This window comes from Callionymus lyra, chromosome 5 (genome assembly GCF_982586985.1).
Source record: "Callionymus lyra chromosome 5, fCalLyr1.hap1.1, whole genome shotgun sequence".
NCBI classification, from domain to species: domain Eukaryota; kingdom Metazoa; phylum Chordata; class Actinopteri; order Syngnathiformes; family Callionymidae; genus Callionymus; species Callionymus lyra.
Genome location: NC_141822.1, coordinates 31,777,500 through 31,795,542, shown reverse-complemented (window position 1 = coordinate 31,795,542; position 18,043 = coordinate 31,777,500). Strand labels below are relative to the sequence as shown.

General features: G+C 40.8%; 1 protein-coding gene across 4 annotated transcripts in view; it reads right to left on the bottom strand.

Moving 5' to 3' along the window:
- The window catches only part of fcho2 (FCH and mu domain containing endocytic adaptor 2), a 48,758-nt gene that overhangs the window by 14,271 nt on the left and 16,444 nt on the right, over positions 1–18,043 (bottom strand). For all 4 annotated transcript variants that reach the window (XM_087791984.1, XM_087791981.1, XM_087791982.1 and 1 more), the window contains exons 5-15: positions 17,804–17,956; positions 17,538–17,642; positions 14,658–14,756; positions 9,328–9,424; positions 4,998–5,042; positions 3,937–4,006; positions 3,824–3,848; positions 3,643–3,699; positions 3,083–3,140; positions 2,832–3,007; positions 567–591 (exon numbers count right to left, since the gene is read on the bottom strand). In XM_087791984.1, the coding sequence (XP_087648110.1) occupies positions 567–591; positions 2,832–3,007; positions 3,083–3,140; positions 3,643–3,699; positions 3,824–3,848; positions 3,937–4,006; positions 4,998–5,042; positions 9,328–9,424; positions 14,658–14,756; positions 17,538–17,642; positions 17,804–17,956 (910 nt within the window). The remainder of the gene's footprint in view (positions 1–566; positions 592–2,831; positions 3,008–3,082; positions 3,141–3,642; positions 3,700–3,823; positions 3,849–3,936; positions 4,007–4,997; positions 5,043–9,327; positions 9,425–14,657; positions 14,757–17,537; positions 17,643–17,803; positions 17,957–18,043) is intronic.

The following is an 18,043-nucleotide window of genomic DNA, read 5'->3' as shown; positions in this document are numbered from 1 at the left end:
TACATAGAGGTCATCATGAACCTCAGTACAATATAATATTATATATTATTATATATTTTACAATGGAATTATTTAAGTTTTTATTTCTTTTTATTTTATTTTACTGTCAACATAATCAATTTATAATATATAATATATCATGAGACTAAAGGTGCCTTTATTCCCTAAACTGTATTAAAAACAAAGTAAAGTATTTACCTTTAAAACAAAAACAAACAATATATCAAATATAAATGAAGAAAAAGTGAGACAAAATAACGGAGAACATGAAAACATAAATAAATACATATTTTTCTGTTTAAAAAACTGACAAATTAAAAGTAAATAAAAAATAAAGTGTGACGTGTGAAAAACAAGATAATCAACATATTGGTCCCAGGGGCAGGTGAGAATGTTCTTGACCAGAACCGTCTTTGGAAACTCCAATAATGAGGATCTACTCCGAGCCCCTCATGGATTACAGGTCTGAGCTATAGAAAACATTGATGTTCTCTGATTTTTTGATACCATGTCTGGTGGTATTAGCTCACACAACGTCATGTGTAGTAGAGAGAGAAAATACTTACTGGACTGGTTCCTCCGCATCTGACTCTAGAAACAGAGAACAAAAAAAAAATGAATGACTGCTGTTTGGACCAGAACCTGCAGGACAAATCCAGATCACTGTGTTGCTCCACTTCTTAGTTTCAGCTCACTCTAGAAGATCAGTCGATATTCTTAGCTTAAATTAAGCCAAGCTATCACATATTAGCTACTAGGTTAAAGTTGTTAGTAACCATGTTTAAAAACCTCAAATTAAATTAGCACATAATTTAGCATTACCTAGTTAACTTGACTGGAAGATAAACAAACAGATATACTAGTTTTTATACTTTAAATTAGCATAAAAACTAGCAGGTCTCTTAAGCAGATATTAAAGCAAGATACAAAAAAAAATGAAGAGGAATTAAAGGATTCAGTCCTTATTAGCAAACCAAGCGTTTGCTTGTTAATCTAAACTATGAAGACAGTGGCGTCTGGTGAAAAATATTTTAGGTGGGGCTCTTTTCCAGTACATTTTCCCTCTATCCTATATATTATATGTAGAAATAAACACATTAATAGTAAATAAGTAAAAGTTATTTGTAGGGTCTTTAATCTAATCACTTTAAGTTAATGATGGATAATAATGTTTATTATGTTCCCTGTTTGATTCCAAATGAAAACATATTTTAATTATACTGTTATATACATTATACAGATCAAAACTAAAGCTAGCCTTTTTCTGTAGCTAAAGCTAAATCAAACAGAATCGAATGGGAAAACTATTTCAACATGCAGCAGTTTCCACTAGCTAATAAAAGAACATCACCACGAGTCTATAAAGTGTCTCGGGGTCGCCCCAAAAAAACCTTCGTACTAAAGATGAATTAGACAAGAAAACATCTCTCTAACAACAGTGGAGCAGAAGTTATGGCTCCCACAGGTGAACAGAAATGTTCCAGTCATCTTCAGACAGTAAATCTCCTTTCACACATTCCACACATTAAACCTCGGGTGGAGAAGCTGAAACAACCATAAGTCAGGGACAACACAGCGTGCCCCCCTTTTTCTCCCCGATCACCCACCCGCTTCTATAAATCTTATGCGTCACGCTGCGTAACACAAGATCTGCTCCTGAGCGCCACGGAAACTTTTGAGCATCAGTTTCAATAAAGAATGTATCAGGACGAGAATGTCAAATGCCATTCTAGGTCTGTGTGTGTGTGTGTGTGTGTGGGAGGTATCGCGGGGAGGAAGAAAAAACAAAATGGATTTAAGAAACACAGTAAAAGCATTTAACAGCTATCAGGCTGTGAGGCCTCACTTCAGCCCCAGAAGTGCAACAAGGAGCTAATGGGTTCAATTATCAATCTAGCCGACCACACACACATGCACACACACATACAGATAAACACACGTACACACATGTGCGCCTCACACACATGCATACATACAGACGCACACACACAAACAATGAAATACACAATAATTTACCCGTACACACATATCAACATTTGTGCGAACACACAGTGTTATCACAGACAGAATAAAGACACAGGCACCTGAACATACACAGCAGGACGCACACAGACGGATCAAAGGCACTCAAGGAGATTGTTACTCACACATTAGGAGCAAACACACAGAAAATAAAGTGCAAACAAGCACTCAAAGTGAGATGTTACACAATCAAAAAAGGTGTGACGTGCAAAAACCCAAACAGGCGCACAAGCATGCACTCAGTGGCACATATGAACATGCTAGCGACAGACACACAGAATCAGGCAACGTTACACACAAACAGTGAGTTTTGCACGAACACATGCATACAAAGCTAAGTTCAAGACACGCAATCTCTCTCACATGTAGACAATTAAATGCACACATGCAAGCATGGACACATTACACACATATGCATGCATATAAATAAATGAACACAGGTGCACAGACGCACACAAAAAGTCTAACGAACAAAATCTAAAATCAAACTTGTCTGAAACTGAAGCTTCATTTAAACAGTAGAAAACAAGATCCACTTCTCATTAAATTGATTCTACACTTCCAGGTTTGCTAAAGAGGCAGAAGGTGAAGCAGACGGAGGAAGATTCCGTGACAGGGAAGCACTTCTACGGCGCTCTCACATAAACATTAACAACAACAACAGCAGGTCAGTCACACACGCAAGTCGGAGGTTTAAATGATTCATCATGATTTGAACAGAAGCTGAGTGAGAGAAGAAGGATGCAATCTGTTACAGATGTTGTGTTGTCGCCCCCTGCTGTCCGGAGTCTGCGGAGGCACGTACTTACCGAGCTGGTGGGCGACAGGATGATGTTCCCGATGGAAGCCTTCAGCTCGTCGATGGTGGCCCGGTTCTGGTGTGTGCCATTGTTGGGCTGGACCGGCTTGATCTCCACGTGGAACTTGCGACGCTCTTCCTCGTCTTCCGAGTCACTGGAGGAGTAGAAGGAGTTTTCTTTGGCATGTGAGGAGGAGAGTGAAGGAAGGGAGAAGGATCTGACGTCGCTTTTTTTTTTATAGGTAATAAATAAAAGGATATCGTTTTCATTGAGTTCTGGTCGGATGCAGAAACCTTCAGAATCCACTTGAGGGACGTTCTGCAAAAAGAGAAACACGTCAGAACACGGAAACGCATCAAATATACAATTCTGGTTTCGCCATTTTGCAATAACTGTATTTGATTTAGAAATATCCTGTTAGTCAATCAGAATAGAACCCCATCTGAATAACATCGAGAACATTCAGCAGAGGTTTGTCCAGGACGTGTCTAAGTAAGATGTTAGATGGGGGGAGGCCCAGGAGCAGACCTGGGACACTCAGAGAGGAAAGTGTGGGCAGCTTTACATTGACTGCTTCCCCTCTTGACCTCCTGACCTTAGATCACCATTAAACCATAACTAAACGGATGTCTGGTCTATTTTGTACAATCGTGAATCAGTCACATTAAAACATTGTTGCATAAAACAACTTATGAATTATGACAATGTTGCGCAACACAATAACTGTTTCCTCAATGAAACTCAAGTATAAATTATTACTAGATGTGTGTGTGTGTGTGTGTGTGTGTGTGTGTGTGTGTGTGTGTGTGTGCACACTCACAGCATTCTGGATGTCAATGGCTCCGTAATATCCGGGGGGAGCACCGTTGGCAGTGTTCTACAAACACAACAAAAGAAAAGAGTCACGTGACCTTGCTGTAACACAAACTGAACCAGGATCAGTTTCCGTCTCCCGTCTGTCTAAACGGCATTAATTAAACACTAAAAGCTGATTCACTCACAGTGGCGTCCACTTCTGTTGACTCCCTGAAACAAACCACATCAATATTTCATTTTTTAATGTCTCATTAAAAAGGATGATTCTAAAACAAAAGACAATATCAATTAAACTCACGTCGAGTCCGTGTCTTTGTCTTTCCTGCGACCAGGAATGCTAAAATGTTTCTTTCTTCTGGGTTTGGCACCTTGACAATAAAACATATAAAACTTTAGAACATACAACTCTTGATCAATCATGCAAGTAAAACATTTAATGATTAAACTAGATTATAACTATTATAGACTTATTAATATTAATATTATGCATTATATTTTTTCATTTATTTCATGAAGCATCTGTCTTTAAAAAGGAAATAAATTACTAATGAATAAATAATTAGATAATGATAGAAATCAAAGAACGAAAGAGCCAAAATTATGGGAGATAAAAAAAAATACATGGATTTTTTTATAGCAAAAACATATACATGTTCAATGTTGTTGGAAGAAACAAAATTAAGAAATAGTACAAAATGTAATATAAATAAGATTTACTTGAAGAAAGAAAAGAGATTTGAAACTATATATGTTTAAAAGAATTGAATAATCTATGAATAATGCAAGAAGGTTGTAATCTATAAATAAATAAGACAAAAATAAAAAACAAAATATGTATACATATTTAATAGTTAAAATACTAATGGGTTAAATATTTAATTATTTTTACATTCATTTATGAAAACCTAAAGGAAAATGTTTCTGATATAAGTGTATCTTAAATAGATCTTGGACTCTATTGTATCATCAGTATGTGTCTGTTTGTACAAAACTCTCTTTTCATTGAAATATTTACATTAGAAAATGTACTTTTTCACATTTAAGGGATTTGTATAAACAAAGCGGGTGTGATTACAGTTGGCTGGAGTGAAGACCATTTTTTACGTCATAATTTGTTCGTTCTCGTAACCCCTTGTTCACCAAGCTTTCAGACGGGGGAGAACTTTTTAAAAGTAAAAAGTTTAAAACATGGTCATGAGTTGGGAACTAACTGCATGTGAGTAAGACAGGAGAGTTTGGTTTTTACAGAGAGTTGCCCTTTAAGTTTAATTAAGACTTAAGAAAAAATTGTATGAATGGAGTATTTATTATCTTTATAATCACTAAAGTGTTTGAACTCTCAGGGGAGACTTGTCTTACCTTCAGTGGCGATGGCAGCGTTACACTCCTCAAACTCAATGGGCCCTAACGAGACAAAAAAATAATCATTTAGGTTCATTTGGCACAGAAAGGTCAAGGGCCGACCGCTGAGACGGCTGCGGATCAACATCACGCAACCAGCACACACACACAAACATACACACACACACACTGGCGACAGAGTGTGTCCAAACACAGCTTCCCGAGGGCAGAGCGGGTCAACGACAGAGTCAACCGCTGCCACACCAGAGCACGAATCTGGTGCCACTAGAACCCACGCGAGGAGCTAAACTAGTCTCAAGACCAGACCAGGACTGCGCCGCAGTGGACATGCAGTGTCCGTGACCCGTCAGCAGGTTCCAGATTACATGTTTAAACCTGGTCAACAAATCTGCTCACTAACATACTTAGAGATGCGACCTCTTGCTTAGAGTCGTGGAACATGTCAGATTTACTTCTTGACTAAATCCTCACACAAAATCCAAACTAGAGGGAAGAACAAATTGGTTTGAATTGTGAAATATCTGATCTGGAGGGAACTGATCGGTCTTCCTACTGCCTGTGACTCAGGCGTGTCATTTATATAATAAACATGAAACAACAAAGTTCACACTTAATTTGCTGCTCATCACTTGCTCTGCTTGGAGGCAGCCATCGTCACGCTTCACGTGTGCTGCCACAGATAACCAAAACACACACACACGAGGCAAGTCATGCGACCAATGTGTGTCGAGAAGTCAACACATGATATGACAATATACAGTAAAACTCTAAACAGACCTCGTGTACAAAGAAGCCTGAAAATGTACTTTATTGAAAAAAGAAGACTTAGTCACATGAAACACATTAAGTTAAATTTAAGCCTTTCAACACCATTTCAGATTAAATTAAGGACAATAAACCAAAATTGGAAAAAAAAACAAAAAACTAAATCCATTCTATGGGGTTAAGGACACTTTTACCCAAATGTTAATTTGAACATAAAATATGGCTTTTTTGTTCAGTGAAAAACTTTCATTTTCAATATATTATTATTATTTCTTTTAATGTCACCAAATATTTTCAAAATTGCAACTAATAATAATTGAACGAGGAATTCCACAATGTCAGAAATTGATTTGGTAAACCCAGGTCCAAAATACTCTTGGTAAACAAGTGTATCTTTAAAACCAATAAGATACCAGGAAATCCAAGTCAGATAATGACTCATAAACTCTGGGGAACCGATAAATACTTGGTAAGACACAAACAAGCAGATCAACTAGTGATGTTCCGATGAAGCTTTGTGAAGCAGTGTCATTATTTTCAGAGCCCACTAGATGGCGGTCTCTACACTTTTTTAAATGGAAAATTAACGTCATTTCTAAACTGATGGTGCCACCTACTGACCTCTACACAACATGACACTACTTCATGAAACTTCATCAGCACATGGCTAGCATGAACACATCTTAACATACACTATAAACATATGCATGCACACACAGCCGATGGTCATAATGTTATGGCTCATGGTTGTGAACCATGGTCAACAAAAATAAATCTGCAATACTTTTGTGATTCTTTCAAAGATGTTTTCAAGTGCAGATCACATGACCTGTCAGTGTGACCAGACTAGCAGGCTGATATCTGAGGAACATAAGTGAAGGGGAGACGGGTCAGGACCCTCGGGCGCTGCAGTCCATACACTAACACGCCATGACCTGAAAAGAACAAAGCTAATGATATTTTAAGTCTAAACGTATACAGCTCCGTCTCCCCAGAGGAAGCCGGTCGCAAGCTGCATTGTGTGGCGCGTGCAGGCGAGCGAACGCAGGCGAGCGGCGAGTCACGAGAGCCGCCATCACGCCAAGTCAAGTGGATGAAGTGCAGCAAAGACCGAAGCGATCCACTGTGCAAAGTCGGCCATAACTGTGGGCAGACACGAAACACTGTGTGTCTGTGTGTGTGTGTTCATGCCAATCAAAACAGAAATTGTTCACTCGAGAGTTTCTCCCATGGGAGGATGTGAGAGAGACGCCGTCACTTCATTACTCTCATTCCACCGACACACACAGCTGAGGAGGGACCAGATTTATCTTCCTCAAGAGATCAGAAACACACAAACGTCATTAGCATCGACAACACCACACACATCTGGTACACAGTGACATGCGAAGCATCGACAAACGCACAAACAAGACAATACAAACACACACATCCATAGACAGATACTCACAAACACAGGTATACACAATAAATGTTTACATACATGATCATGTCCATGCACACAACTTACAAATGCAAACATGATACACATGCCATATGTTTGTGTCGCACACGAACACACAATTACACTTCTACACGCACCATATATGAATACACAACATATGCCCTCAATATAACACATTACATCATTACACAACATGTGCTAACCAACTTTCCCCCAAATGAAAAGATGTGGAAAAAAATGTGCTTATAGTTAGACACAAACATTTATGCTATATTAATAGACACAAAAATAATACACACAACATGTCGGCAGCCAAATATAAATTCCAACAAGTGCTTTAAAATTCAAACATTTTAAAAGTGGAGTTTAAGGATTTGTTTTTAATAAAAGTAGCTTTAAAGGATGTTTACGACTATGAATAATTTGAGACAATATTTTAAGACAATTCTACACATTTTAACTCTTACAACCTAATTGCACAATGAAAATTCTCATTTAATCCTTGACACACACACATGCTTATAAACGCAGTAAGACATGGCAACACACACACAAAATTGAACAACAACAACAACGTATTTTTCGGTGTAAAAGTTGAATAAATCCACAAAAATAATAAATCATGTAAACGTCTACACAAACATACGCACACACATAATTTTAAGAACAACTTGACAAATGTATGTTGAGGGTGAAAACTTATATTACTGTAATTAAGAAGATTTTGTGAACTTGCAACTGTAACTTTACTCTTTTTCATAGAATAAAATTTTGCTATCATTAAATCAATAACACAAAAGAAATCCCCCTCAACCTTTTGTTCAATAAGTAACTTTAAATTAAGTTAAATAATTAATTTTATGTTAAATATTTAAGTCATTGCATGCATTAAGAACACATACACAAACACACCATGAGTGTTCACTCAGACACACGCACACACTTGTACGGTATGATCAGCTGCAACAGTCGGTGACATCATCACAACTGTGAAAATTAGTCTTCACGCCTGAACAAATAAGCTTCTGTGAAACTTAATAAAACCTCCAAACTCGCCCTGCTATTGGACCGGACATCAGTTGAATACGCCGGATGACACGAGGGCCTGAAAACACCAGAACCGGGGACGTTAACACGAGCCGACATGAGGAAACAGTTTAAACGTCTCCCAAACAGACAGACGACTTTGTTTATACAGAGCAAGACGGTTCTTTCTTCCCACTCTGCGAGCGAAACTCCACTCACGCATCAGCGGGCAGTGGGTTTTTAAATTGCATATGCTTCACATGGCACCGGAGGGGGGGAGGCAGAGAGGGGGGGGTTTGCGTGTCTGGCCAGCCGCCAGTTGACAGCTCAGCTGGATATCGTTGAACACTCGGACCCCCCTCCTCCTCCTCGCAGCGTGTCACTTTGGGATTGTTTCCGCAATAGAAAGTTTATTCAACCTCTCTCTCTCTCTCTCTCGCCGGACGGACCCGCCACTCCTCCGTGTCGTCACGGGACGGATGGGTCATTGTTCCGACAGCGCCGGAGTGGCAGCGCAATCTCTAATGAACAGCTTGAGAGGAATTCACTGACCGTTTCTCCTTTTTAAGCCTCAATTAATTCTGCTGTCCAAACAAATGAAGGCCACCACTGCCCGGCCGCGGCGTCTGGACACGGGGGTCAACGTTTGTGTGCACACATACTGAACTCTGAGTGCTACTGACCCCACATAATGTCCTGCAACAACAGCGCGACTGTGACTGCGCTTTAAAAACAAAGCTTTTTTATACCAAGATTATGACATTAAAACATGTGTGTGAGGGGAGGGAGGGGGAGGCGGGTGAGGAGCTCTGCCTTGATTATTGTTGCATGGCAAAGTTTACACAAGAGTCATTGTTGAGCTCTGACCTCCTAAAAAGGTTGGTTCTGGCTGCTTAGCCCGCTAAACCTCTGCTGTGTCACATGCTCGCTGGAATGTGGAGCCGCTCCACCTTTACAGCAGATTACTGAGATTGACTGTGATGAACCTCTCCCACTTCTAATTGCCCCTCTCTGTGCAGCCCACCCCTCACCCTCCCTCCTCGCCCGGATCAGAGCTCCTTCCTGCTCAGTGACGCACCACACCAACCTTACCTGGTCTCTCTCTGCCCGTCCCTTTACTCTCCGCCAGCTTCTGTATCAAGCTGTCCTCCGACGTGTTCTCGATGTTCCTCACAAACTCAGTCTGGACCTGAGGAAGACAAACATGTTACCACTGACTTCTTAACTTCCACTTTGACTCCCTTTTTCAAGTAGTTAAATAAAATAATGTCGTCCGTTTCCATGGGGACGTTTCCCACCCAGGCCAAAATAATGATTTATGAACTGTAGATATAAAGGCTGACAGAATAATTAACTGAAAATAAAACGAAAATATAGAATTTAGTGATCATAATTAATTTAATTATTTTATGTGATCGGGTGTACAAAAAGTGTTTGAATGTATTTTTTATCTCCAATAATGTTGGCTTTTTCTTTCTTTGTTTTCTATCACTATCTAATTATTTATTCATTAGTAATGAAATACAAATAACACTAAAATACTTCAATTGTGCAGTTCTTTTTTTTTTAAGGTCAGCTCAGCTGTAAAGAATCTTATCCTAAAGAAAGTTTAGGTGCAGTTCAGGTTAAATAAAACAGAGATCTAGTTTATATAAAAATGTATATATTTTTTTAAACTTGAAGATACTTAAGATTACTTAAAGAAAATACATTAAAAAGAAAACTATCATTAGTTATGGTTATCTTTTTCTTTTAAGCATAAAACAAACAACTTCACAGTGTGGTACAAGGAAAATGCTGTTAAAAGCATCATAATAATAGATCATTTCATAATATCTATAGTAATGATGCTTTTTACATGCAACGTTTTTGGAGAAAACCTACAGTCCTGGAAAATGCTTAGAGCACCCTATGCGAGTATCATGGGACAGAAAGAAATGAAAACATGTAATGCCTAAAAGCACCACAATGTCATAGCTATTGATCAAGAAACAAGGAAAATATATGAACATTGGTTCCTTAATTGTACTGTTATGAGCCATTTTCCCTCTTAATGTTATATTTGTCATTTAGTTGAGCCAGACATTAAAATCAAGTGAAGAAAAAAGGCTGCTCTTGTCATTCTTACATGTAAAAGAGAACAATAGTGTTTAAGCAGGTCCTCAATATAATCTGGTTCCTTCATTGGGAAATGAAACGCAGAATTACAGTCCGTCAGACACAGTTACACAAAATTAGAGTTTGAAAGTTCAACATTAACTCCGGGATTGATTTTGGCTTTTAGGTTTTCAGTTGCATCATACCATTTAGGTAATCCGATAAAGGAAGGAAAACAAAGGATTAATACCCAGAGTTGAGTGTTGTGCGGGAGTTTGTTCTGAACCGGATCAGAGAGGAGCGCTTCTAATGGCCTTCGCTGGATATTTATAACGTCGCTGTTGTGTTTGGCCTGTGGAGTCCCACTGTACTGACTGCCACTCTCTCTGGGTTGAGTCATGGTGGTTGGCGCTGTCTGCTGACGATGCCCTGTGGGCAGCATCAGATGAGGCTCAGCGGTTGTTTGTTTGTTTGCTTTGGATGTGTTTACTGGGAGAGGGAGGGGTGTGAACGAGGGAAGCGTCTGATGCAACAAACCATTTGCGTGATCCTGCAAGAGCAGATTGTCTTCTCTTTGAAACACACAGATGCAAACACACTCGTCCTCATCTCGTGCTCGATGGAAGGAGTGCATCACCCCCTCCTGCACCTACGATCTTACACGAGTGTGTGTGTGTGTGTGTGTGTGTGTGAGAGCAGCAGGGATGCTGGTGAAGTGAGGAAGACACTCAGTCCAGCACACGCGATCTGTCAGGTGCTGCTGCCATGATGAAGGGCACTAATGTCTTCAGCTTGTGCTGCCCACTCGCCCCGCTCCCCCTCCACACACACACACACACACACACTTCCACCACATGCGCGAGACAAGAATTTGCCTGCGAGCGATGCTCACTCTCACACCAATGTTCACTTACAAAAACAAACACTGCACGCACACCGACAGACACACCTGCCCTCATGTGAGCTCGCTGCACAGCATCCCGAGCCAAATGTGGACCCTCATCCTTTTACTTTAACCCTCTTATCCCTCACGCCCAGGCAACTGTGCTTCAGTCCATTTCCTCCTGTCTTACATGTTCCCTTCACGCGGCACATTTCAGAGCACTTCTTTGTCTCGTGTATTCCTGTGTGTCCAGACTGACAGCGGCGACCCGGCTTGCCTGCTGTGAGAGTAAATGTCATGTCTGCTCTTATATAGAGACGCACATCTATACATGCTTTTTCTCAGCTGACGGGACCAGCCAGAGACACCATCTGTCTCTGTGAATGCATGTAATCTCACAACGCTGACACCCGGCCTGCAGTGTTCGACGACATCCCACTCCTCTAACAGGATGAGAGAGTGGAGCCTGGTGGTCCTCTAGACATGCACTTGAGCAAGACTCTAGACTTTTCCTGTGAAGGCATGTAGCGTGTCCAAGGGTCCATGGTTTAAGCTCTTAAAATATGATAGTCTAGCTAATGTTGACAACTATCCCAAAGGGAGATCTTCTTTTGAGGTTTTCCTACGAGCAGTTGCATCAGTTAAAACAAAAGTATTCATGTGTACAACGTGCCGTTTTATGCCACGATGTGTGCTGTGTTGCACAAGCTTTGTTTTCTATACGGGCTTAACATCCCAAAAAATGGTGTAGCTCATATCAACTTGTATACCAGTGTGTACCAAAGTAAAAGTTCCAAATTTGAAAAGTGATGGGAATATTTTGGCTTTCAGTTCCATTAATTCAACCATAAAAGAGCAAATTGAGATAATGGGGACCCTCTCGTGCCAAAGGTGACCCTCTCATGCCAAAGTTGACCCTCTCATGCCAAAGGTGAGCCTCTCATGCCAAAGGTGAGCCTCTCATGCCAAAGGTGAGCCTCTCTTGCTAAAGTTGACCCTCTTGTGCCGAAGGTGAGCCTCTCTTGCTAAAGTTGACCCTCTTGTGCCGAAGGTGAGCCTCTCTTGCTAAAGTTGACCCTCTCGTGCCAAAGGTGAGCCTCTTGTGCCAAAGGGGAGACACTCGTGCCAAAGGTGACCCTCTTGTGCCAAAGGTGAGCCTCTCGTGCCAAAGGTGACCCTCTCGTGCCAAAGGTGAGCCTTTCTTGCTAAAGTTGACCCTCTCGTGCCAAAGGTGACCCTCTCGTGCCAAAGGTGAGCCTCTCTTGCTAAAGTTGACCCTCTCGTGCCAAAGGTGAGCCTCTTGTGCCAAAGGTGACCCTCTCGTGCCAAAGGTGACCCTCTCGTGCCAAAGGGGACCCTCTCGTGCCAAAGGTGACCCTCTCGTGCCAAAGGTGAGCCTCTCTTGCTAAAGTTGACCCTCTCGTGCCAAAGGTGAGCCTCTCATGCCAAAGGTGAGCCTCTCTTGCTAAAGTTGACCCTCTCGTGCCAAAGGTGAGCCTCTCGTGCCAAAGGTGACCCTCTCGTGCCAAAGGTGACCCTCTCGTGCCAAAGGGGAGCCTATCGTAACAAAGGGGAGCCTATCGTAACAAAGGTAGGCTTCTGGTGCCAAAGGTGAGCTTCTGGTACCAAAGGTGAGCTCCTCGTACCAAAGGTGAGCTTCTTGTAACAAGGTGAGCCTCTGGTACCAAAGGTGACCGTCTCATGCCAAAGCTGAGCCTCTCGTAACAAGGGGGAGCTTATAGTACCAAAGGTGAGCTTCTGGTACCAAAGGTGAGCTTCTCCTGCCAAAGTGGAGTTTCTTTTTGTACTAAAAGTAAAGTTATGATAACACTTGAACTTCCCAAACTAGAAAAGGTTTCCTGGATTAAAAGGCTCATTTTGTAAATGTGCTTCTTAAAACCAAGGGTGAGATTCTGGTAACAAGGATGACCTTCTTGTACTAGATGTACTATATTAAGTTTTTGTGCCAAAGGGTGATTTTCTTGTACCACAGGTATTTTCTTCTCACCGCTGTGAGGTGAAGTGTGAGATAAGCTGTGTATCGCAGGAGTATGACTCTCTCCCAAATGCCATATTTGGAAACTGTTATCAATGGGTACTTTGTATCCAAATGACACCTTCTTAAACACATGTTCCAGGATGTGCAGATCTTTCTCAAAGACTGTACTGAGACCCACGTTCAAGGTCTCTTAAGTTTCTTACCGAGTTAGAATCATGAGACGCTGTAATCCCTTGAGCTCAATGTGAAAACACATTAATTTAGTGAAATTAATGACTTTTGATCAGTAGATCCACAGATTAGTGTGTGTTCATGTAGCCGGTTTTTAAACTCTATTTGGACAGACCCTTAGGCGTCTAGCTGACTGCTGCTTCAAGGATTGACAGCCTATAACATGTAGCGTTAAAAGTTATGAGTCACGGCTGGAATACATACTTCAAAAACTTGTTTGCCATTCAGTGTCCGTTCAAAAGCTCCATTTGATTGTTCAAGGACATTTACTGCCTCAAATCCGTCACCGTCGAAGTGAAAAGTGAAATCATCCTCTTGAAGTGACTTCAAAGTCAATCACATCCACACAGACATCCATGAAAATTTTAAAATGAAGCCCAAACCCACAACCTCTCGCAGAAAAACAGGCTTTTACCGATGCCAAATGTCACTATGATCGAGTATTTTTAAAAGTCGAAAGAAGCCAACAATATGATTTGCTAGATTTATTTACGAGAACTGAATATTTCTGGCCACCAAGGCAACAATGTGGGAAAAAATAAGTATCCATGTGATTAAATAGTGAGAATCTTTTAACGATTTAAATGAGAAAAACATGTGAATAAACTAAATGCTGAATAATAAAATAAAATGTTTCATTGTACAAGTTTTATTTATTTTTTCCTCATCTTTCTTTAGATTAAAAGTAAACTTCTTTCATCTTTTTTTTTATTTATTTCTTATTTTATTCACTTTTTGATTTTTAAATTCTTATTACCTGTTGTATGCTTATTTTTATCTTCTTTTTTTGTCCATTTTAATCATGGAAAATATATTTTTATATTTCAGAAAATCGGTTTAAAACTCGCTTAAGAAAAGTACTTAAATCGTGGACAATACTGCCCCCGACCGGACAGTTGGAAAACTACAGTGTTACAGATTATGATCTTTTTTTTTCACTGGTAATATAGAAACAAGACAAAGATTTGAGATAAAATCTAGCACAGATATCTGAATCACACTTGGTTGCTGACAATGGTTTGGACAGGTGATGGTGTTTGGGATCGGCTGAGACGGAGTTTTGATCACTTTTTAATTGCCCGGCATTAAGAGCTGAATGGAGCGTTTCCTGGTTCTCAGTAAAATGATTAGCGAGATCAAAGTGAACAATAATTGATGTGACGCGCCATGAACCCAGCCAGACCAGCCTCAGGAATGTTCGGGAGCACTTACCTCTCCGATCTGCAGGTGGGTCTCGTCCACCGACTGCGAGTACGACCGGATGATCTCTTTCATGTGGAGAATGTGGTTTTCTTCGATGTCTTGGAATCTCTGGAAGGAGAGCGCAGAACCAAGAATCTGTTAAGTCATGGCAACAAAATTAAGTGTTGACTCCTAAGCTTCAACTGCACTTGTTGCAAGGTCAGTACCCCTCAAAGGTCATCCAAGGATACAATGAACCGGCTGCTTGGTGCACGTGTATTTACAATAACTCAATGACTAATTAACCCATGAGTCGCTCGGACTTCCCTCTAACATCTACTGCAGAATCACAGAAATCATAGGTATTCTTTGTTACAAAGTGTTTGTCCACAAGAAGGCTTCCTTGGACAAAGCAACAACTCTCAAACCACATTTTCTTCAGCTAACTAAAATCAGCCCCCTGGGGCCAGATGAAATCGATCAATAATTTCTTCAAAACCTCTCAGCTAGACCCTAGACAAGATGCTACCTCAACCTACTTCCCTTATAAGAGTCGTTGTTCTACTTTGAGTGTCTTTCAAATCACTGGGCTTCAATCTCTAAGGGTGGGTCACGCATGTTGGCAGCACATTCTTCTTGCTTTCCAGCATCAAAAAACAACATCATGTCATCTGAAAGCTAAGCTAAAAAAGTAGGTAAATCTGCTGTGGGGTCTTATGAGTTAAAATGGTGGATCATAGCGATAGAATTGTATCCCAATTTACTGTTGAAGTATTTATAAGAAGAAAACTCCATCAGGGCCCTCAGTTTAATGTAGATTTAAACATATAAAGGCCCTTAAAACATTTAGATTTTTATATTTGCAAGAATGACGCAAACATTTTGTGGTTGAATCCATTAACTCCATTTTGTTTAATTTTTTTAAGAAAAGAGAGTTTATCCTCTGAAAGACTGTGCGGGTGGTCCTGCTCTGCTCACACACAATATAGAACCGTCCAGAAGATGCTTATTATTCTATTCAAGTGTAACTTCATATGAATCCTCGGGGGGAGGGGAAACACAACTTGTGTTTACTTCAATCGCAATTTCAATCCGACTGCCGGAGCAGTCCGCGAAGCGTGAGTGTAAATAATCACAAACTGTCAAGATGAAGAGGAAGAGCAGCGTCTCCCGCCCCGTAGATAAAGAACCACTTATCCGGGCGGTGACACCACAGAGATTTCTCGCTCTGCGTTTTGTCTCAAACACACACAAACACTTAAAGAGGAGACACATGTCCGGTGATGTCAGAGCAGATGTATTCGAGCAGAGCCGTGATCTCAGAAGGAAGAGAAGCTGCGAGCGCTGCAGCAGACTCACTGGAACTGATTCGGGTGGCGGTGCCAGGAGGATGTAGAGGCCTGTTGATCTGATTTTAATGCAGAGTTTATCTAATCAGTTCTTCAAATGGCTCCAATCTGGGTTCTCCACAATGATCCCATTACGGAGGAAAAAACAATCTGGAGAGAATATCGGGATCAAGATGTGGAACACACGGACCGATTAGTCAATAAGGGAGTTGTGCGGCGCCCTCGTGGACCCTGACACGGGGGGGAAATGTGGAACACACAAAGAAATGGCTGTTTCCTGATTACTCTGCAAAAAACTACAATGTGACGAAATGTCAAACTGACAAACGACAGCTGGATTAAAAATCTACTACCTATAAATTCACCTTGTTTTTGCTGAAAAATTAGTCCAACTGTCTTTTAAACCTATTTGTGCCACAGATGCTGTCCATCATGTATCTTTGGGTTTCTACTGACTCACAACACCATAGTACCAAAGTTTTGGTATTTATTTAAAAGTTCATTTTTTGTCCAACATTCGGTCAGCGTCATGCCGCGCACCTGCTGAGGATCAAGCTTTCCTGGATGTGATCAGCCTGACGACACGTGAAACTCTGAACACGGAAGAGTGCGGCCTGTTCTAGTGGAACCGAGGGATGTTTAAAGGGCAGCTGAAGTGAAAACAAAACTCTCCCGACTTCTCAATGATGCAGTAAGTCACTCATCATGATGACGTTTTGAAGTTATTACTTTATAAAGTTCTCCTCTGTCTGAAATCTCTGCAAACAAGAGGTTACGAGAGTGCAGTCCATTATGACATGATAATGGGTTCTCTTCCAGCCAGTTGTAATCACGCCCCGCTTTGTTTATACAAGGTCCCTTGGAGTTGGCGAATTCTGTGGTGATAAACTTTGATGACCAATCCCAGCAAAGTGGACGTGGTTGTGATAAACAAACATTTTTTTCATTAGGCGGGGCTTAAGCTCATTTTCTAATGTAAATATTTCAATTAAAAGAGTTTTGTACAAACAGACACTTGCTGGAGTGTGACTGAGACGCGTCAGTAATTGACATGTGACTGACGCCAGGGAATATAAATATAAATCAAGATAACAAAATGTCCAAATACTCCAAAATAACTCGTCCTACAAAAAGGAAAATATTAACTGAGTTTGATTATTTTGTAGTTAAAAAACTTTGGCATTTTATTATCTAAAAATGACTTTATTTTAACTAAATGGTCCACTTTTGATTGGACGATACCACTACTAGTTAGAAATCGAAACTAATGTGCTGCTTTTTTGTCATCAAGTCCATCATTGAGTCAGAGAGCTTAATGATCTCATTGGATCATTGAGTTTAAAATGCTAGATCATCCTTTAAAACACTCTTCTTAGGAAGATCCTTCAGGAAGTTTCAAAATGAAAGCAACATTCTAATTAATCTCTCGATAAATACTAATAAAGACTTCTGCTATAAGTACCAGGTGGTACTATCGTACATTAGATTGCATAACATTAAGCTGTTAGTCAAACAAGCATGAAGTTCCAGCTCCTTCTGAAGCACTTGGTTGTGTGTGTACCTGTGCAGTTTCTGCCATCTTCTGTTCAAACTCTGACTTGGCAGCAGCGTATTTCTCCACAAACGACTTGTACGTCTCTGTGGCTTTTTTGGCTTTGACTCCGGCCTGTGAAGTGTAAACACACGGAACAATCACTTTCCTGGACTCTCAGTGAGCAGATCCAAACCCACTCTTAAAGGTCTCTGAAGGGAATGAAGTGTTAAAACACTTCATCATGATTATGTGTGTGGCCCCCCCCCCCTCCTCGCGCCGCCAGCCCCTTGTACCTTGTCTACATCTCTCTGGGTGGCCCCCTCTTTACGGAGGCGCTCCTGCTCCACGGTTTTGGCATTGTAGTTCTCCTTGGACTTCTGCAGCGCCTGGGAGATGCTCTGGATGTTCTGGACGGCCTCCAGCGTCGACGCCACTTCTTCCTTCGTCTGGAAACACACACGTGTGCCGTCAACTTTGACAAACCCGTCATCACACGTCCTTTAGTAGCTCTTTCAAAGTCAGATCAAAAGCAA